The 23,275-nt window shown below is 40.1% G+C and overlaps 1 protein-coding gene across 16 annotated transcripts in view; it reads left to right on the top strand.

The window, feature by feature from the left end:
- ARHGAP32 (Rho GTPase activating protein 32) overlaps positions 1-23,275 on the top strand; it is a 516,520-nt gene that overhangs the window by 390,039 nt on the left and 103,206 nt on the right. For 11 of the 16 annotated variants that reach the window (XM_075603325.1, XM_075603322.1, XM_075603326.1 and 8 more), the window contains 7 exons: positions 6,148-6,285; positions 8,714-8,806; positions 15,595-15,717; positions 16,657-16,734; positions 17,096-17,177; positions 19,682-19,732; positions 20,908-20,982. In XM_075603325.1, coding sequence (XP_075459440.1) covers positions 6,148-6,285; positions 8,714-8,806; positions 15,595-15,717; positions 16,657-16,734; positions 17,096-17,177; positions 19,682-19,732; positions 20,908-20,982 — 640 coding nt within the window. Of the gene's footprint in view, positions 1-6,147; positions 6,286-8,713; positions 8,807-15,594; positions 15,718-16,656; positions 16,735-17,095; positions 17,178-19,681; positions 19,733-20,907; positions 20,983-23,275 lie in introns of those variants that run through there. The other 5 variants (XM_075603328.1, XM_075603327.1, XM_075603318.1 and 2 more) reach the window with 3 other exon arrangements.

The following is a 23,275-nucleotide window of genomic DNA, read 5'->3' as shown; positions in this document are numbered from 1 at the left end:
GATCTGAGAAGATGGAATGATGGGCCCCGGGTCTATCTCCTTGGCGTCATCAGGAGAGAATTGCCTGGATAGCGCATCTGCTTTGACATTCTTAGATTCTGGACGATAAGAGATCACAAAGTTGAACCGAGTGAAGAAGAGAGCCCACCTGCCTGACGCGTCCAGAGTCTCTCTGCTCCTTCAATGTATTCGAGGTTCTTGTAGTCCGTAAGGATTGTGATGGGAGAAGTTGTCCCCTCAAGTAAATGTCTCCAATCTTGTAGAGCCATTTTCAGAAGAGAGCACAGGGGTGGGTGGAGTTTCCCATGAAAATCCTTCCTTTGAGAAAGAACGGCTCTGGCTGCCAAATCAGATGCGTCCACTTCAAGTACAAAGGGTTTCGTAGGATCTGGATGGATCAATACAGGTGCAGATGAAAAGGCGGACTTGAGTTTCTCGAAAGCCAGAAGAGCCTCAGAGGGCCATATCTTGGGATTTGCCCCTTTCTTAGTAAGAGCCATAATGGGCGCAACTACCTTGGAGAAGTTACTGATGAAATGTCGACAAGATCCATAGCACTGTTGTCCCCAGGCTGTCACTTGACTGCTTGTCCATCGATTTTGGGGTTGTGGTGCCGCAACCGGGGAAGGCCTACGACCGCGGGAGTTGAGGGAGAGCAAATGATATAAAAAAAGTGTTTCTTTGTGAAGTACCCCAACTGAAACTAGCAACGGATTAGTCTCGTGGGTGATGGTCCCAGGTATCAGGGGTCTTCCGTCAATGGCCACTAGCGCTAGTGAAATCTCTTTAGTGTGGAGAGGAATGGAGTGGATTTCCGCAAATGTGTTGTCAATGAAATTTCCTGCGGCTCCCGGATCCACAAAAGCCTGAGTGAAGATTGTATGTATTGTATGTCTTTATTTATATAGCGCCATTGATGTACATAGCGCTTCACAGTAGTAATACACGTGTTAATCATATAAATAACAAATAATATAAATAACAAGTCATGGGAATAAGTGCTTCAGACATAAATGTAACATTTAGGAAGAGGAGTCCCTGCTCCGAGGGGCTTACAATCTAATTGAAAAGATGGAGGCTGGTCGCCAGGAGAGTGAAACCGGCAGCAGAAGCCGTGAAGGTTGTGGTGAAAGAGGAATATTCTCTGGACATTTCTTCTATTTTTCCATCTTCACTGGGCATTGGGGTTTTCCTGATTTAGGACAGTCTCGAACACAATGACCTTTGAGCCCACAGTACAGGCATAGTCCCCTGGTTCGTCTCCTAGTTTGCTCCTGCTCAGGTAATTTGGTATCCCCTAAATGCATCGGTTTCTCATCTGGGCAAGGTGCAGTAAGAGGAGTGTTGAAATGGGTAGCTATCCGAATTGTTGGGGTTTTTGGAGACTGGTCTTGCTCGGTCTGCCGTTCTCGTATCTAGAGGTCCATTCTGATACAGAGGGCAATCAGTTCCTCCAGATCTTTGGAAATTTCTTGACAAGTCAGTTTGTCCTTTAAACGCTCAGAAAGCCCCTGCCAAAATGCTGCCACCAGAGTTTCATTATTTCAGCCCGTCTCCGCAGCAAGGGTTCAGAACTCAATGGCATACAGGCCAACCGTACAGGTTCCTTGTCGAATTCGAAGGAGTGAAGCAGAAGCGGAGAAAACGCGACCGGGGGTGTCACAGACTCTCTTAAGTGTCTGGAGAAAGGCAACGGCGACGATCTGTGAGGATTCTCTCTCCCACAGAGGGGAAGCCCAGGCCAAGGCCTCATCCGTTAGTAGGAAAATTACGTAGTCTACCCTGAATCGGTGAGTGCCGAACATGGAGGGTTGAAGTTAGTCACTTTTTGCCACGTCAATCACGTGCTCCAAAAAAACAGCTGATATCGTATTGAACTCAGTATTAGGAGTTAGATGAGTCTGTAGTGGTCTGGTCTAATACCAGAATCGACTCACGGAAGGTCAACAACTCGCCGTAGTAATCCTAACTAGTAACAGTTATAGCAGATAATACCGAAGATAGCAACAATATGTACCAGTATATGGTAGATTACATCCTACATAAACGGTATAACATATGTACACTGAAATTAGCGCCATCTAAAGTAACTGGCCCTCAATGGAACATAGATGGTTCCTAGGTTGCCATTCTAGTAGCCAGTAGAACCACTGTGCCTACCATCAATCAGGAGCTGCAGCTGCTCGTTGGCCGCGGAACCTAACAAGAAGCTCTCTGCCAGTGTGGTGATACTGAGGAGGAGGAGTTATGTCTGATTCTGTCCGTGAGTCGGTTCTGGTATTAGACGGGACCACCACGGACTCCTCCAACCCCTAATACTAAGTTTACTAGGATATCTGCTGTTTTTTGGAGCATGTGTGTGACATACTGTATCAATTAAGTACAACGTGACTGACTTACGCTTTGATCTATAACAGCGGTATCCTACTAGACTCATTATTCACTGCATTGTAGCAGTATCAATCTACATTGTTAGCAGGTCTAGCCTTAGGGGAGCAAGAATTTGTTTTATTCGTATTTATATTCTGTTACACTGTGCACTTTTCATGCTGTTACTATTAGTCTTCATTTTTTTGTTAGGTTTATGATGATTTTTTTAAACTACTATTAAAACGTTTGTCTTTTAACATTGATTCTAGTACTTCATCATCACTGGATGAATACTATATATTGTACATTCCCCATTACCACATGTCCACTACTGTACTTGGTAAACACATTGCTGATAGTGTTTCCATATCCATACACTTCACCACCCAATACCTAATACCCACTCCTCATTCCTCCATATTTTACAGTCTTAGGTCAGAGTGCAAGTTACCTAGGATCCTTTAAACACCTTGTCTATAGGGTGTTTGCCATGTTGTATACACTTCATTCATGCCATTTGCACCTTTCTTATTTATTTTGCCTGGGTTGAGTGAGTTTGCAGTGTTGAGAGAAAATCTACAGTACATCAATATAAGGCGTGTGGGGGGTTGAAAGCCCTGTACACATTGTATATGAAAATAGCTATCTTTAGTTTATTAAAATATATAACCCCCTATAACAAATCTACACTTCCACAGGATACCTATATTTATTTTAACTCCTTCTTTGCTTTCAGTCAGACTGACATCACATTGTTACATATAGGGTCCTCTGCCAGTGAAAGAGCCAAGGAATCCATGTATATTGATTTAGTTTCACATTGGACTCCCTGTATGTTTCTCTGTCTGCCTATCCATCCAACTATTTTTCAATATTATAATTTCAGCATCAGGCGTTCGACTGAATAAAATGCCTTGTTGGGAACTTTCTTTTTCCTGGTTCTCAGATATTTATTGATCCTCCAGTATACACTGTATGGCTGTGCTGTACTAGCAGCATCCGAAGATGCTTCTATGTATGTACAGTATGTATATCTTTATTTATATAGCGCCATTAAGGTACATAGCACTTCACTGTAGTAATACACATGACATAAAATAAGTAACAAGTAATACAAATAGCACATACTGTATTGGCAAGAAGTGCTTCAGACATAAAAGTAGCATTTGGGAAAAGGAGTCCTTGCCCTGAAGAACTTACAATCTAATTAGTTATATATTTAGTAGCGTAAAAATCATTGTGACTACAGTATGTTAACCAAACTTTGGGTCCATGTCCTTAAATAAATTAGGGAGGGGCAGACCATTACATTTTTAGTGTGGAGGAAAGCATGAAGGCCTTAAAGCTTGCTTGGGAAATTATCCTGAAAACCTGACCTGTTGGTGGCCCTTGAGGACTGGAGTTGGCCAGCCTTGCTTTAGACTGTTGTGAATACTAGTTTTAAGGGAAAAGATAATCCAGCACACTGTGGTTCTATACTGGGTTATGCAATTTTCCAAGAAGCTTCCTAGAATCCATCTACCTTGGACTGTTGCTTCTGGACTAGGTGTGCAAACATACAGTATTCTGTATTGGAAGTGCTGGTTTTCACAAGTAACAGGTATCATGAATATGTAATCCTGTTTTAAGGGGAGGATATTTAGTGTGATTTAGCTCTGGGAAACCCCTCCGATTCCAATCCTGTAAAAAAAAATGGAGGTTACTGTAGTTGGGGTGCATTGCTCCTTCAATATTTACAAACAAATTCTGTCCACATGCCTGAATTTGAAACGTGATGTTTAATATGCTGAACTGAAGATTTTTTTGTACGTTTTAAATGGTATGTATCTTTCTTTATAAAGCGCCCACAGTACATAATACAATAAGTGCAGTTAACAAAATCAGATAATAGGAAAGGAAATTCTTGCCCTGGAGAGAGTACAATCAGTTAAACTTGTTTACTGGTAAAAAGTGTTGGAAAAGACAGGAGGATACAAGATTGTTGTAATAAGTATTTAATAGTAAGCCAATATGATCCAATATTTCAGCTGCGTTAAAGTAGCCTTTACAAGACTGCAATAATGCAGCTGAAACGTTTGGTAACTGTGGCTTATTAAAGTGGCAGTCCTATATAGTAGGTCAACAACCAAAAAAGTACATAATATTTAAGCTAAATATACAACATAATGTTCTGTTTTCTTTTTAATCATTAAAAATGCTGAAATAAGCATCACTGAAGATTACCACTATTGACTTCTATGGGAAAAAATGGCAACCATTTGTCAAAAATGTGTGACTCAGCAGCTTGCAACATCATAGAAATCAAAGGAAAATATTACATTAAAAAGCACAAGAAACTATATAAAGTAAATGCATTGACAACAAAAAATAATAATAAAAATAAAGATAAATAACGAGGACTTCATCTTACAGGCAGCAATCCCACCTGCTTGTTTTTGTTCTACCCATTGTTTTTTTTTGTTTGTTTTTTTACAGCTTTGGAACCAACGAGTCCTCCGTAGCTACCCCAATAAGTGTCTCGGAAAAAGGGGGCTCACTGGAGCTAAAAAATAACTCTGCTCAGCTCCAGAGAATCCCTTGTTTGAATCCCGTAAAAGAAGAAAAAAAATGGTTCATTGGTTGGAATTCATTTAAAGACCTTATTATAAGAATCTGTAGTGCCCAACTCAGTTGCTGACTTCAAGACTCTAGCAGGGAGCCTTCAAGAGAGCACCAGATTTAGTTCTATGAAGGACTGGTTACAGCAGTGCTTTGGTTACTTCTCCACTCCTCCCTCTTTCCTCATTAAAATAGCCCCCCCTCCTCCCCTGTTTCCTGTGTATCTAAAGTTCATTCCTCTAACCTGAGGTGAGATGCTTGGACAAGTTCCCAGCTGCAAAAGAAAAAACAGCCTGCTTAAAACAGCTGTCTCACTGTTTTTTCTTCGGCCTACAAGTCTGACGTATTATGTTCTTTGGCTGCCTGCATCTGTGATGTGCAGTTTGTTGTGAATTAGTTTGAAGGTTCACATTATTGATGCCAGGCGTTGGGGAAGGCCTATTCCCCAATGAAATCTCTCAAAGGCTTCTCTAAGCCTGTGCTCCAGTGCCGGACTTTTTTAATTAATGGGTGTCAGTTGTGCTGATTTCTGCAGATAATCTTGACTTCCTACCCTGAGTTCCCATTAACTCTGTCAGAGGCAGCAAGGTTTACCTTTCTCAGTTCACTTATGCAATTGAATACAGATATTAAACTGCCTTTGCTGCAGTATGTAAATTAAAATATATCCAGGTCTATGCAATGAAGTCCCTTGTGCAAGATGTCGGAATGATGACTTTACCTCTGCTCGGTCTTTCTGCTGTTGCTTTATTAGAAAAAAGGGAGAGTATGTAGAAAACAGACGAGACAGGAGTTTTTAGTCCATACGGTAAAGTAATTCAGATTTTTATGGGCTGTAGTCAGAGGGGCCAGTTCACATCCTGCCAAAATAAAAAATATGTTTAACCCCTTTATACCCAGAGAAGAATCAAGCACTGTGTTGGTGCCACTGGCAGCAAAAGTGATGAACTTTCTTCGATCTATGGACTCTACTGTTATAGGGGTTTTTAAGTGTCACTTTAAAGCCCTTCATACTGTAGATTCGGATTTCACTGTTACATTTTATGCATCTGTTGATGTGTATATTTTGCCAGGCTTGAATGTCTGCATCCTCTCAGCATAGGAGCTTAGTTAGAGAGTAAGGTAATATATCATTTTGAGCATCCCTCTAATTACTTTCTTACTTCATCTCCCCTGCAGGGCCGCAGCTGGATAGTTAAGCGGAGTTATGAAGATTTCCGGGTGCTGGACAAGCACCTTCATTTGTGCATATATGACCGGCGCTTCTCTCAGCTCTCAGAGCTGCCCCGTTCCGACTCCGTGAAGGACAGTCCAGAGGTACTGTCTGTTAAACACATGTATCAATTACACATCGCCCTTCAGGATTTGCCATTTATTACCAAATACAGTAATACTTAAGCGCTCTCTTTCTCTCTCGTCATATTTTATATTAACTGTAATAAAGGTGTGGAACCTTTGTTCTTAACTGTGATAGAAAGTATCAAGATACACAGATCATTTGCAGATCCATTTACATACTGATGTTGCAGAAATGGTTCAGACCGCTTATGTGACCTACAAGTTACCAGCTAAAATATAGTTGGGTCCGGAAATAATTGAACACTGGCACAATTTTCATAATTTTGGCTCTGTACGCCACCACAATGGAGTTGAAATGAAACAACCGAGATGCAATAGAAGTGCAGACTTTCAGCTTTAATTCAGGGGGTTGAACAAAAATATTGTATGAAATGTTTAGGAATTGCAACCATTTTCATACACAGTCCCCTTATTTCAGGGGCTCAAATTTAATTGGACAAATTAACACAATCATAAATAAAATGTTCATTTTTAATACTTTGTCGAGAATCCTTTGCAGGCAATGACTGCTTGAAATCTGGAACGCATGGACATCACCAAACGCTGGGTTTCCTCCTTTGTGAGGCTTTGCCAGGCCTTTACTGCAGCTGTCTTCAGTTGTTGTTTGTTCGTGGGTCTTTCTGCCTTAAGTTTTGTCTTCAGCAAGTGAAATGCATGCTCGATCGGGTTGAGATCAGGTGATTGACTCGGCCATTGCAGAATATTCCACTTCTTTGCCTTAAAAAACTCCTGGGTTGCTTTCGCAGTATGTTTTGGGTCATTGTCCATCTGTAAAGCGAAGCGCCGTCCAATCAACTTCGCTGAATCTGAGCAGACAATATATCCCTATACACTTCAGAATTCATCCGGCTGCTTCTGTCTTCTGTCACATCATCAATAAACACTAGTGACCCAGTGCCATTGTAAGCCATGCATGCCCATGCCATCACACTGCCTCCACCGTGTTTTACAGATGATGTGGTATGTTTCGGATCATGAGCTGTTACAAGCCTTCTCCATACTTTTTTTCTTACTATCATTCTGGTGCAGGTTGATCTTAGTTTCATCTGTCCAAAGAATTCTGTTCCAGAACTGGGCTGGCTTTTTTAGATATTGTTTGGCAAAGTCCAATCTGGCCTTTCTATTCTTGAGGCTTATGAATGGTTTGCACCTTGTGGTGAACCCTCTGTGTATTTGCTCTCGTGAAGTCTTCTCTTTATGGGAGACTTGGATAATGATATGCCTACCTCCTGGAGAGTGTTCTTCACTTGGCTGGATGTTGTGAAGGGGTTTTTCTTTACCATGGAAAGGATCCTACAATCATCCACCACTGTTGTCTTCCATGGACGTCCAGGCCTTTTTGTGTTGCAGAGCTCACCCATGCGTTCTTTTTTTCTCAGAATGTACCAAACTGTTGATTTGCCCACACCTAATGTTCCTGCTATCTCTCTGATGGGTTTTCTTTTTTTTTTTGCAGCCTAAGGCCTCGTTCAGGGTGCTGGCTTCGGAGGGAGGGCGTGCTGCCGTGCGTGCTGCCGTGAGAAACAAAGTATTCAATTTGAATACTGGTTTTCAGGGTAGCAACTGCCCTGTCTCCGAAGTCAGGAGTTGAAGCTAACTACAGTTTCAATAAACGAAAATTTAGTTTTTTGGAGCTGCAGCAGCGTCACAGGGACCAAGGCAGCCAATGAAATCATTCTTCAGAATGATTTCATGACTGCAACTTTGATACTTACCCTGCCGTGTGTAACCCCGCCCCCTCCCCAACGCTGAAAAGTCTGCTGGGGGATAGACACAGATCGCCCAGCAAACTGCAGCACTGCCTCCCTCACGCCCTCCCTCCGAGTCCTGCAGCTGACACCCTGAACGAAGCCTAAGAATGCCCTGTTTCACTTGCATTGAGAGCTTCTTTGACCGCATGTTGTGGGTTCACAGCAACAGCTTCCAAATGCGAATGCCACACCTGGAATCAATTCCAGACCTTTTACCTGCTTAATTGATGATGAAATAATGAAGGCATAGCCCACACCTGTCCATGAAACAGCTTATGAGTCATTGTCCAATTTCTTTTGGTCCCTTGAAAAAGAGGGGGCTACATATTAAAGAGATGTCATTCCTAAACCCTTCCTCCAATTTGGATGTGAATACCCTCAAATTAAAGCTGATAGACTGCACTTTAAGCCCATATTCATTATTTAACTGTAACTTGAATTTATTTTGGTACACAGCCGAAATAACAAAACTTGTATCAGTGTCCAATTATTTCCGGACCTAACTATAGCTCCATCTTATACTGTGGTTATATTTGTGTTAAACAATTTTTTTTTGTAAAGTGGTGCTACAGCATGAGATATCTGGATGTGAAATGTTGTACAGTGCCAAGCTACTACTATTTGTTTTTCCCCAGCTGGTCACGCACATGCTGATGGCTTACCTGTCACGGCTCTCAGCTATCGGCGGTAACAAAATCAATTGTGGACCAGCCTTGACGTGGATGGAGGTAGGTTAGAGCTTCCTCATGTTGCTTAACTGAAGTACTGACACTACATACATCAAATCTGCCACTCAAAGCCTACTTACAAAAGGCAAAATAGAAGACCTGCAGACCAGATAAAATTAATATACTGCTGCTTTAGAGTTGTATGGATCTTTTTTGATTTTTCAGCTTTACAGCACAATTTAGAGGAGTAATCAGAGACTGACTTTCGATTTCATGCCTACTGCTTTCAAGTTTGGTGTAATGCGATTCTTGTGTGCAGGAAGTCAATCACTGATTTACGTCATGTAAATGAGACAAATAGATATCCCCAGACTATTCAGCCCAGCTCATATCACAATTTAATCCTTACTAAATCAAATTACATAGACATCTTAATTACAACTGGTTTAATCCTACTTCACACCAGAGGTTTAATTTATAAAAAAAAATGATTATATTATTATACAAGTTGTTACTTATGCAAAATGGGGATTATCAGTCGTCAAAATGTGCCACAAAGTAATCCACAGGTTTGAAAAGTTAAAAACAAAATCACTTTTTCTTAGAGGTCTATTCCAATTTAGCAACTTGAAACAGCAAGAAGCCTATGTGAGTTTAGCACATACAAAGAAACGGTTATTTTGAAGATAAATACTCACATACAAAAATAGTACAAAATGGCAGTGACATCAAATAAGTTATATCTTCAAAGATGGTTGCATATTATTCTGTTCCTAAGTAAAATCCTTGTGTTTGATCGTATTTATTTATTTCTAAAATGTTTTACCAGCAAGCAATACACTGAGAGTTACCACTCGTTCTCAAGTATGTCATAGGCATAGAGTTATGATGACAAATACATAGTTACAAATACATAGTTACATTAAGTGAACAGGGTTATACATTATAGACAAGACATTACATGCACAGTTAGAGATAATATATATTATAGGTGTATGTAACAGTTACAGACCAGATTAAAATGGGAGACCGCTTTAGTTTTTAAAGAACTTAAACTGGTGGTGGATGTGAGAGTCTCTGGTAGATTGTTCCAGTTGTGGGATGCACGGTAAGAGAAGGAGGAGTGGTTGGATACTTTGTTGAGCCTTGGGACCATAAACAGTCTTTTGGAGTCAGATCTCAGATGATTAGTGCTGCATGTGGTAGGGGTGGGGAGCTTATTCAGAAAGATGGTAACTTGCCCAGAAAGTATTTGAAGGCAAGACATGAAAGATTAACTTTGAGCCTAGACTCAAGTGATGACCAATCTAGTTTTTTGAGCATTTTGCAGTGGTGTGTTGTAGTTGCATTGGAGGACAAAGCAGCATACTGTATTGAGTTTCAAGTCTCAATAAGTCAGGATGAAGTAGAGTAAGTGTCCAAGGTCCGATAGGTTAGGGCTGTGTGCATATTAAAGCTCCCTTACAAGCTGTCGGAAGATCATTAATGAACACTGAAAAGAGTAGGGGCCCCAGAACAGAGCCTTGCGGGACACCACAGGTGATATCCAAGCAGTTGCTGTTAGTGCCCGAGATACACACATGTTGGGTTCTACCTGATAGGTAGGAATGAAACCAGTTTAAAGCATGGTTCCCTATTCCAGAGCTCTGATGTTTGTTTAGCAAGATAAAATGATCAACAGAATCAAAATCCTTTGCAAAATTTAGGAATATTGCACCAGTGAGTTGTCCCCGTTCCGTTGCACACTGGATCTCTTTTGTAAACTTTTAGGAGGGTAGTTACCGTGAAGTGTTTGGGACAAAAGCCAGATTGGAATTGGCTAGGGAAATTTGTCTTGGTATAGTAATCGCTTAATTGGGAATTAACACATTTTTCCATGACTTTGGATAGTATTGGGAGAAGTGAGATTGACCTGTAGTTTGAGATAGTGTTTTTGTCCCCACTTTTGAAGATTGGGACAACTCTGGCAGTTTTCCAGGTCTTGGGAATATGACCTGCAGACAGGATAGAGTTGATTAGGGAAGCAAGCAGTTTGGCAATGGCTGGGGCACCAAGTCGTAGGAATTTAGATTGCAGTAGGTCAGGTCCACATTGGCTGCTTTGTTTTAATTTGAGGAGCGCTTGTGTAATCTCCTCTTCAGATACTGGAACAAATTGAAAATTGTGGGCAGTGTTGGGAGAGGGTGGGGCAATAGGGGTACGCCCATAATCAGGTTCATGTTTGTATTTCGGGTTGCATTTCACTAATAAGTTAGTAGCACACCCCACAAAGTACTCATTGAATGCATTTGCAATGCCAGTGGAATTTGTCAGAGTAATATCCCCCTTCATGATATTACTGTACATGGTTGTTGAGGGCTAGAAGGCTGAAATATATTGTTGATGACTTTCCAGAAGTTAGCTGGATTTGATGTATTCTGGTGAAGATGGTCAGAGTTATATTGTGCTTTTGTGTGCCTTGTGCACATATTCCGCAGGCATCTGTAGTTATCAAAATATAACAAGATCCGCCGCTCTCCTATTATAACAACTTAGTAAATAAAAGATATCACAAGTGCACAAGGGAATGATTGAATACTATATACACACATAGGAGGTAGGATTGTAGAAAATCCTATCCCCACAAGGATCCCTCACAATTGCACTCATGTGATGTAATTATTGCTAGGATAACAGTGATCCAGGATAGTATCCTATATAACCAGTCATAGTGAGTAGAAAAAAACAAAAAATCATTTATTAATATCTGCAAAATAACACACTGGGTGTGGAATATATACAAGGGAATTAAAATATTGGCAGTGGAGTGTGACTAAAAATAGGGGAGTACTCATATATGTGAGGAGATAATCATATTCCCTACATAGGGGTTAATACTCCCTGGGTAAAGAAACTCCACCACAATTAATCACAGTACAGGGAGCTAGACTGTGCAAGTTTATCTACTGGATGATAAGTGAGGGTTAAAACCCACTAAATGTAGATAATTGAGAGAGACACTTGTACTCTATATGATATATTGGGGAGATGTAAATAACAAAAGTGTAACACTATATATTCCTCCAATATGTCATAGATACGCAGTCCTAAGAGAGGTAGTGAAACAGCAAATAATCTGTCACTATATCCCTTCAGTAAGGACACAATTAGAGACTGAACTAGTGTCTCTCAGTATGAAACTTGTCAACACAATTGAATGACAACACTGGATATTAGTCACAAAAGGTTTGAAGTGAATGATATATTATGGAGATATAGCTATTCAGTATCGAATCCCCATAAGTTAACACATAATGTCATATTGGGATAGTTCTAGACAAGGTTACAAAATAACACATGCGCTATTGCTAAATCGCTATGCAAAAAGACACAGTGTGGAAGTCTAATTAAATCTTTCAAATTGTGACTACAAAGTACAGAAATTGCTACTATATGCTACATCTATATTACAATGGCTATATTCCACTTTTACATCTGCAATAACCAGGGTGTTATATGCTATCTATTGTGACCGGAGTGCAATGCTGCAATTTCTGTACTTTGTAGTCACAATCTGAAAGATTTAATTAGATTTCTACACTGTCTTTTTGCATAGAGATTTAGCAATAGCGCATGTGTTATTTTGTAACCTTGTCTAGAACTATCCCAATATGACATTATGTGTTAACTTATGGGGATTCGATACTGAATAGCTATATCTCCATAATATATCATTCACTTCAAACCTTTTGTGACTAATATCCAGTGTTGTCATTCAATTGTGTTGGCAAGTTTCATACTGAGAGACACTAGTTCAATCTCTAATTGTGTCCTTACTGAAGGGATATAGTGACAGATTATTTGCTGTCTCACTACCTCTCTTAGGACTGCGTATCTATGACATATTGGAGGAATATATAGTGTTACACTTTTGATATTTACAGGCATACCCCGCTTTAAGTACACTCACTTTAAGTACACTCGCGAGTAAGTACATATCGCCCAATAGGCAAACGGCAGCTCGCGCATGCGCCTGTCAGCACGTCCTGAAAAGCAATACCGTCTCCCAACCTTTACCGAAGCTGTGCGCAAGCGGGGAGACTATAGAGCCTGTTACAAATTCGTTATTTACATCAGTTATGCACGTATATAACGATTGCAGTACAGTACATGCATCGATAAGTGGGAAAAGGTAGTGCTTCACTTTAAGTACATTTTCGCTTTACATACATGCTCCGGTCCCATTGCGTACGTTAATGCGGGGTATGCCTGTACATCTCCCCAATATATCATATAGAGTACAAGTGTCTCTCTCAATTATCTACATTTAGTGGGTATTAGCCCTCACTTATTATCCAGTAGATAAACTTGCACAGTCTAGCTCCCTGTACTGTGATTAATTGTGGTGAAGTTTCTTTACTCGGAGTATTAACCCCTATGTAGGGAATAAGACTATCTCCTCACATATATGAGTACTCCCCTATTTTTAGTCACACTCCACTGCCAATATTTTAATTCCCTTGTATATATTACACACCCAGTGTGTTATTTTGCAGCAGTTAATAAATGATTTTTTGTTTTTTTCTACTCACTATGACTGGTTATATAGGATACTATCCTGGATCACTGTTATCCTAGCAATAATTACATCACATGAGTGCAATTGTGAGGGATTCTTGTGGGGATAGGATTTTCTACAATCCTACCTCCTATGTGTGTATATATCATCTGTAGTTATTAAGATCCTTGGTAGTGCCAGTTACTTTGTAGCTTTTTCACAACCCATCCCTAAGATGGTAGAGGGATATAAGATTGGTTGTAACCAACGGAAGGTTGCCCACCCATATTCTTATTCTGCGTAGGGAAGCATGGGTATCACAGAGTTTTAAGAACTCGGATTGGAAATAGTAGAGATCGGTATCGGGGTTGGGAATTAAGTCAATTCTGTACCCAGGACAGCTGGTAAGATCAGCCAGAAACTGTTGTGGGTTAAAGTTTCTAAATGTTCTAGTGAGGAGAACATTAGGGCTTGATTGAGGTGATCTGATTTTCCTTACACAGTACACTATTGCATGGTCACTGAAACGGTCAGGTAGGATGCCAGAGTATTGGATTCTGCTGGGACTAGAGGAGAGAATCCAGTCTAGCAAGGAATAGTTGTGAGATTTCTGGTTTGTCCGTGTGGGCTGGGAAATAAGTTGCGTTAGGTTAAGTGTCTTGAGTTGTATCTGGATTTTGTTGTTTTTAGGGTTGAGCCAATTATAATTGAAATCCCCAAGAAACTAGCAGCTCGCTCTTCTCATTCAGAGAGGAAATTGAGCCAAGAAACTGGCTGATATCAGTCAGGGAATGTAGTGGGGCTTTAGTGGGGCGATAGATGCCAGTAATAAGACCGGGCTTAGAAAAGGGAAGGCAGAATTTGCCAACTAGGATTTCAAAATAGGGTGGGCTTGGGGGGAAATTTAGCAGGGTAAATTGTAAGGTGTCTGCAATATAAAATAACACCTTTCCTCCTATGTTTGACCTGTCTTTCCGAGATATGGAGTATCCCTATGGCAATAGTTGCATCGAGAGTTTTAGGGGTTAGCCATGTTTCTGTGAGAATGGTGGCTTTGGGTTTATGCATAGGGCACCATGCCCTTAATTCACCCAGTTTGGGCAGCAGTCTCCAGATATTTATATTGGCGACAGATAGACCTTTTTGGAATTTGAAAGGGGTATTCTCAGGGGTTTGTGACAGAGTTGAATAGGGAGGGCTTGGGTTACGTTCAATATCGCCTGCTAAAGAGATTAACAGTATAAATAGAAACGTGAGTAGTTGTTTGCAAGTTGTAAATTTGTGATGTTTGCCATTAGAATGAGTAGTGATTGGTGAGCTGGTTTTCAGAGTTCTTCACCAACATTCAGTAGATAATTAAAGGCTTTTGAGTAATCTAGGGTGTGTGATGATATTGTGTTTGGGCCAGGAGGGCGGAGTTTGTAGTGGATAGAGTAACATTTCTAAGTGGTCAGAATAAATGACATAGTTAAAATAAGTAGCAATTCATGATCACAAAGGTACGTAACTTTGAATGAATCTGTTATGAGCCAAGTGAGTGCAGAGCAGAGTAAACAGCAGAGGTTTGCCTTTTCCTTGCTAAAATGTTTTGGTTCCTCATTTTTCCTGGTGTTATTCTTTCTTCCATCTCTGTGTAATCCTCCTGCCATCCTCCTGAGTGTAATCCCCTATTTCCTCCTCCTGGCTACACACTGCTGAATATTTATCCAGATAATATCCCTAAATCAGCCCTTGCTTCTACTAATTCTAATACTAGATAAAGATCGACAGCTTAAAACTGATGTCCTATCTGATGAGGAACTGCCCATCCTCCAGACAAGTTTATTACCAAATATAGCATGTCTCCTGGAAAGATCTTATAACTACTGTCAATCTGCCATACACTCTCACGATTGGATCAGACCCAACCAAAGTTGGTGAAAGTCACTCAAATGTCACCCATAGAGCCCCCCTCACTCAGACAACACTACACAGCTGCAATCCCATTACAACTCTAAATCCTATCCTACTGCGACTCAAACTAATCAAAATATATTAATTAACCATTTGAATCATATATTATATGTGCAACATAACATGTATGAAAGAGAGAATTGTTGCGCATCAGACAATATCATACTGTATGCGTGGCATTTTGTCTATATATACCAGATTCAAACCTAATTACAATGGCATAATGTAACTGAACTGGAATTTTTACATGGATGTACAACTGAAAATGTACAACTTTACCTTGCAGCACTTGTTCTTTCTCTGCCCAAGCTGGTTCTATGTCTGCAAAGCTGCCATTCTCCTGTCATGTCTTTTGTAGATCGATAACAAAGGGAATCATTTGCTTGTGCATGAAGAATCCTCCATCAACGTCCCAGCCATCGCCGCTGCCCATGTCATAAAGCGGTATAATGCTCAGGCCCCTGACGAGCTGTCATTTGAGGTACCTGTATTGCTGTCGAACGCTTCTTATTTGCAGGATCGCTGTGACAAGAAAGCATAAAGCTACGGCCCCGCTGAACGCGCGTCTGCGAGGCTGGCGGGCGTGCAGCCGAGTCCCCCGGTCTGCAGTGAGCTGCAGGGGATAAGACAGGGGGAGTGACGGCGCGGCAGTGACGTCAAACCGCAGGTTTGCCCTCATTTGGCTGAACCGTTGGGGGTGTGGTCTAGCGATCCGTCGCGACTCCTGATCTCAATTTTCTTGAGAGAAGGAGTTTCTGTTGGCGCAGAGTGGCGGCCCCCTCTCGCAGCGGGCCCGGCCCCATTGTGGGGCGGCTCTTGTCCCTGCAGCGTCCGCCACAGTGGGCGCTGCAGTAGCCAGCGGGGACCTGGCCTAAGAGCAAGTGCTAAAGCATTGGAAGCTTCCTCTGAACATTAGCATATGTTGGTGGTAAACGTGTGGGGGTTTTCCGTTCTTCTGGCCTGTCACCTGTATTGCAGACAGACAAATTGGAAAAGTAGACAGGGGCTGCAGCCTCATGAGAAATGATATTTTGTTTACCTAACGGCAGGGTTGTTAACAATTTAGCATGCATTATACTGGATGCATATAAGAATTCCTCATGGTTATTCATGAACTTTCTATAGTGACAAGGTCATGGATTTCTTACATAGATTTGCAGTGTACACAGTACATAGAATTTTTGAAGTCACAAGTTTCTGCCCCATGAAACATACAATCTAATTTTTGGTGCAAAGGACACAAGAAGATTTGAACTCCGTTCACTTGCTTCAGAGGCTTATACACTATAATTTTTTTAACCCATGGGTTTCCTGTGACATATCTGTAGTTAATTAAATATCGATCTGTGAGGCTGTATGGTTTTATGTGGCCCCTCTGGTTGATATTATATGATGGCGATAAACTCCTTTGTTTTTCCAGGTGGGAGACATTGTGTCTGTTATTGATATGCCCCCAAAGGAGCTGACCACTTGGTGGAGGGGAAAACATGGATTTCAGGTAGGTGAATGGGAAATCTTGAATGTGATCATTTGCATAAAATTATTATAATTATATTATTCTTTATACACATAATTGCAGTGTTTACATTTACAACAATAGTATTCCATACAGTTAGGTAAGGCAGTTGGTTAATCTACCTTGGCTCATTGGTGGAATCTTTGTTTAAGATATGAGGAACATCATTTGAATGGGCTGTTTGGGATCTTCTTGGCACATTAACCTCTTGCCCTTAATGGGTCCAGCAACACTTGTCTAGCATACAGGTTAGGAATTAGGGAATTAAGTTTGTGAAGTGTGATGCAATTTGCACAGCACTAGATGTACTGCTTGGGTAACATATCTATGCTTTTCTGCACAGGTGGGCTTCTTCCCCAGTGAGTGTGTTGAGTTAATCAATGACAAAGTCCCTCAATCAATGACAAACTCTGTGCCCAAGCCAGGTAAGTGATTGCCATGCACGTCATTTTTCTCTTTTACCCCACCGGCACAAACACATTTATGCTAGTGTACAGAATGTGTTTTTATTTCTGCCTGTACAACATCACATTATGCCTCTTCTCACCTCTGTTTTAACGTCTTAATCATTGTTCAGTCTGTGCCATCATGTTCTGTCCACCGTGACATCATGTCATACACAAGTCATTTGCCCAACTGTGTCACTTGTTGAATGTCTTTTAATGAAGATGTATAAAACTTAAGATATTTTCTAACTTCTGTACCAATCTTGCCACAAAATGTGATTTCAGTGAAAGCAGGCCCTGTAATTCTTGTGCCCAGGATACATATACAGTATACAGGTCTGAATGTGCTTATCTTCACATATTTCAAACTTACACAAACTGAAATCAATACAGTCACTGGCAGGGTAAATGTGCTTTATAACCTCCATTCTAGAAGATACATCCTGGGTTATCAAGTCTGAGCATGGGACACACAAACACATCTTTCCGACAGCAAAGTGAGACCACATTCTCATTTTCAACAGCTTAGGACCTGAAATGAGTAGTGGTACAGTGTTGCCGAAAAGGTTCAACAAAGTTAACGCCTTCACCGTTGAGGGAATAACCGTGAATCAACCATCTTACAGCAATGTAGTTAACATCTGAATTTGATTAAAACACATGTAAGCTATTATACACAACAAGCATTGCTTCCTGTAAGGGAATTGTTTTTGCCTTCAAAATTACAAAATGGAATTTGTAATTAAAAAAAATTCAGTTGCAATTTCCATTCAGTAGAACATAATGTGACATCAATAAAGCATTGTTCAAGATACCTCACTATTTGCTGGTAATCCATTGACATAGAAACATAGAAATTGGCAGATAAGAACCACTTGGCCCACCTTGTTTACCCATGTTCCTATCTGCTGTAAAACTTCAGACTCTATTTGATCCTAGGCTTTGTAAACATTTTTTTTTGTTTCATAGCCCTGCAGTGTACATAGTGCTGTTCAAAGCTCTGCCCCATACATCTTACACATGAAATCTTCCTGTTTCCCAGGCACAAAAAAATGAACAGAGCTTCAGAGGCTGTCATTTTTATATCTGTTAGGATGCCAGGGACATACCCGTTATTAATGAAAGATATTAGTCTGATGCCAGTGGTCTATCAGCACATCCTTCTAATCATAAGTGATTGAAAGTAGGGCCTTGATGTTCATGGGCTCGTTTTTTACTCTTTACAACATACCTTGCAAATAGTGTGTGTGTGTGTGTGTGTGTGTGTGTGTGTGTGTGTGTGTGTGTGTGTGTGTGTGTGTGTGTGTGTGTGTGTGTGTGTGTGTGTGTGTGTGTGTGTGTGTGTGTGTGTGTGTGTTTATATGCAGGAGATATGCAGTTGTTGGAAATGATCAATCTTACTTTGATGTACTCTGTATTGTCTACATTGCATTGTATATATGGTATTTTATTTTATGTTCTGCCAAACCACAATGCACTGTATGCAGCACCTAGACAACAATACAATCTCTGAAAACCTGTCCTATGGGCTTATCTAAATTTGGTGCTTGCCAGTATGTTAAACCCGGGTCAAATTGCTCACAGTCTTGAGGCTTAGTGGTTTAGTAATCAAGTCTGCAATTTAAAAAGCACAAGAATGTGTATGGAAGACCAATAAAAATACCACTTGTGGATATATTCGCATGTCTGACAGGTTTGCAACCCTGCAATACAAACAAGTTTAAGATGTAGTCCCACGTAAGAACACATTGAAAAGTGACTGTGATCTGTTTAAAAGGTTAAATGCAGATGATTGATTGCCTTCAAAATATATTACACCAGCATTTGTGTCATAGTCCACCAGTTCTATGGTTTAGAATCCATTCAGTAGATGAGCTGCGTATGATACACCTATACACCAGTACTTACTGCCCCGGGGGGCTAATTAACTTTTCGTTGTGTGTTCATGTCTTTGTTTTGTGTTCTCTTCTCAATCTTTTCTCTGTTATTCATCCTCATTTCTTTGAATCTCATATTTTACACAAACAAAAGAACCATGAAAAGGGTCTGGTCACAAGTAATCTCATTACTATATATGAACAAATTGCAGTAGACCACTCTAAACATTTTTGTAACAAAGGCAAATCGTGACATACAGTTTTTTTACGTAGGATTGCTGACATATGCTGTTATCTCTTCTTGCCAAAATAGTTTAATCCGTTCTCCACCAAAAGGCCCTACCGTACATTGTAGAACAATATTTGGTGGTTCTCCTGGCTGAGAATGGTTAAGGCACTTTGAAGTTGGACAGATGGAAAATCAGATATTAAAGGTCCTAGCTTTTGCATACTGCAAGAATGATCATGCCATTCGTTGTTGGAGCAGAGCCGTGCTCTGCAGTGCAGGCTTAGCCAGCAGTGAAATGGTTAAAGATAGTTCTGCTTTGCCTGTTTGCTTATTTAATCCTTTTTTTTCTGTTTTCATTGTGATCTGTTCCCCTCCAGTCTCCCCTGCACACGGAATGAGGCCGGCTTCCTGGAGCTACTTTCCCCCCTGTACGGTTCCATGTCTTCTGTCTGTCTCTATCTCTCTCTACTGTATCTCTCTTTTTTCTATAATGCATGTGCTGCAGGTTGGAGGGTATGGTTATTCACAGGGCCATCTATGGTCAGCAATGTGAAAAGCAAATAAAAAAAGGTAGGGGGTTCACTAAAGGGGCACAGACAAAGAAGTGCACTTCCAGAACAAACCCCCAAAATACATCGGATAACAAGCATGTTAGAAAGGAACATTGTTTAAATGTAATGGATTATAGAGTTGGTCATTGTACCTGTGCTACATTATTTTGTAATGTTATGAGCAATTAGGAGATGTGCTTGCCCAATGTTTGAGTTGATTACTTTTTGGTCTGCTTGATACCATGCATTTGGGGACCAGGTTCCATACTGGTACGGGGGGGGAGGGGCCTTTCAAAGAAGCGAGAGCACCAGGCAGGAAGGAGTAGTTCTGTTGGTATCTATTTAAGGTGCAGTGTGAATTACATTTCATATCTATCTGCCTTATACCTTATTGAGTATTTTGTAGAAAAATGGGTAAATGTGGAGCATAGAAGCAGCAAAGAATTTACTCTATAAAGAATGGAAATAAAGTACAAGCAGCATATTTCAGTTTGGAGGTAAAGCATCAATGAGATTAGTCTAAAAAGATATACATGCTCCATTGTGTTGTGTCCTCATTTAGTGTTCTGTGTTAAGGGGGTAAATTATGCTCTTTAGTTATCGGAACACCAAGTAAAGAAAATGTCATTCATATGTACACTGCAATGAATAATGTCTTTTTAAATAAAGAAATATGGGATAGTGAGACGTTATCCAACCCTAGTTAATTCTCTGACACTATACTTTATAATGTAATAATCACTATATGGAGTTTCATGTTGAACTTAAAAAAAAAAAAAAGAAGTGCAAGAACGTAAAAAACACTAATATAACTCAGTTTCACCATAAAAAAAGGCCTCTTTACACATATCAATGAATACGCCCAGTTGAAGGTAGCATTAGAAGCATGGCAGCATTAACAATGTTTGTGTTTTGAAATCTCTTCACTTTTCTGTTAACCTTGAGCCATGTGGCATTCCTGCTTCATGCTCCTAGTTTACGCTTGGTTTGTCCTAGCCAATGTCCTTCTTTATCTCACATTGTCTTCCCTCTCCCTTCCCAAATGAATGCAGATTTGGAGATGGATAGTGTAAGGCCGGGGCCAGCGTGCTATTCTGAGGTACTGAGTCTCTACCCACTCAGTTCAGGTACCTCTTCCATGTGCATTAATGTATCTGTCTAACCAGATCCTGTCCGCTTGAGTCCTTGGGGGTGTTAACCTTTTGTTACGTGAGGGTCCAGGGTTGTAAGCTCTTCTAGCAAATATAATGTATTGTAGGCTTTTACCTCTATAAAGATATTATGTCTACTGGAAATGCAGTGGATTGACTTATTGATCTCTCTGACAGAGAAAGGGTTACATTGGTTTTGACAAGGTGGATGAAATGCTAATAGTCTTACTGTATGCCTGAAGGAACACTAGCATTTTCTCAAAATTCCTTTCTCCTTTCAAAATCCCAACAATGGATTATACCTCAAAACATCTGCATAGAACACAACCAGTTACTGCATGTCCCTTGATACAGAGCTTGCAGTTCGTTAAAAACAAATCTTACATATTTGCTACAAACTGGGCATTTTGAACCCACTGGATATTTCCCCAAAGGACTCTGGATGGGGTCTGAAAGTCTAACACTGTATGTAGTATAGCCTTATCGCTTTTTACTAACAAGCACCCCCCAGGGAAGGGACAGGAAACCCCGAACCTGTTGTTGTCACATGGAATGCATTGAGATATTTGCAGTCTTTGGTCATCCACTTGGCCAGCATGATTAAGGACTAATCCTGGCTGGAGGATAGTGTGTTACTCCAGCTGGATTTATTATTTACGCATTGTTTACTTTTTGAATGTTACTTTTCCTATGTTTCCTAGCTCATACTCAGAAAATCAGAGAGAAGAACACCACAAAGGGGGGTATTTGTTTTTTTAACAGCACTATAGTGACTGCAGTGACTTTGTAATGCCCCCAAATTGATTTCACACACTATTGTGTCCTGGGACTATCTGAGGCCCATACAGTACATAGCCACTGTTCTGTACGACTTTATTGTTCCCCTGACTACCTACTGTACTCAACACTATACATCCTATAAGTCCTATCAAATAGTACAATGATAAATAAGTACATCTTACCATTAACACTTAAGAATCAGAAATATAACCCCAGACGAGCCTTTTTTTTCTCTCCAGGAGGCTCCTGCTGAGCATTCTTAATGGTGTAGGTTTATCAAGAATAATATAACATTTTATGCAGTTTCCATGTGGTGTGATTCCTTCAGCGGTGAAAAGTGTCAAGTTGTATTCCCATTTAGGACTAAATTGAACTAATGACAGTAATAGGTAATAGTTAATATTAGGTAATTGCCTTTTTTAGTCTGTATCTTATCTCTTCGAATTATATACTTTGACTCAATATAGTACAGAGAGAACTCAAAAGAGATGAGTTCAAAGCACCCCACTATTTGCACTCATTACCAAAGTACACAAATAGATTCTCCTTTGTGCCAAACAGTCAGATCCCTTACAGGGAACTGTGAGCGACGAAAAAACAAAAAAGTTTTATTACATAAATAATTATACACTCAATAGTTAAAATTATAAAATTCCCCACAGAGGAGTGGTGGAGAAGAGAGAAGGGATTTTTATACTGAATTGCTACATATGTATAATTATTTATGTAATAAAACTTTTTTGTTTTTTCGTCGCTCACAGTTCCCTGTAAGGGATCTGACTGTTTGGCACAAAGGAGAATCTATTTGTATACTTTGGTAATAAAGTGCAAATAGTGGGGTGCTTTGAACTCATCTCTTTTGAGTTCTCTCTGTACTATATATATATTGTTTACCTCTCCTGCACCTACCTTTTACAATTAGGACTAAGATTATATAGGCGAGCAGTTATATCTATTTTTTCTGATACTTTGACTCAAACAGGAAATGGTGTGAATAAATGGCATTACTTATTATGTATGTATGTATATAGCGCCATTAATGTACATAGCGCTTCACAGTAGTAATTATTATTACCGTTTATTTGAGAAGCGCCAACATATTCCGCAGCGTGGTACAGTGGAGTATCTACATTATAAAAACTATATTATAATAAATTAAACTATAATAAATATAACTATAATGATATAATTAACTATTAATTAACTATTAAAGTTATGTACATTATAAAACATTATAAAAACATAAACAGTTACAGTACATACAGGTGATGACAAACTTGCACAAACCGATACAAAGAGGTAATGAGTTTACAATCTAGGGAGAATGAGGCACACTGTTGAACCAAAAAGGTAAGGTAGCTGTTCATTGTAGGCTAAGTGATGCAAACAATATTGACAGCCAGCCCTCAATTCAGAGCCCCTCTCGTCAATGAGAGCAAAGGAAATTCTTCTTACCGAAAAATATATTTTAAAATAATTTTAAATGCAT

This window comes from Ascaphus truei, chromosome 6 (genome assembly GCF_040206685.1).
Source record: "Ascaphus truei isolate aAscTru1 chromosome 6, aAscTru1.hap1, whole genome shotgun sequence".
Taxonomy (NCBI): domain Eukaryota; kingdom Metazoa; phylum Chordata; class Amphibia; order Anura; family Ascaphidae; genus Ascaphus; species Ascaphus truei.
This window is presented reverse-complemented; position numbering and strand designations above follow the sequence as displayed.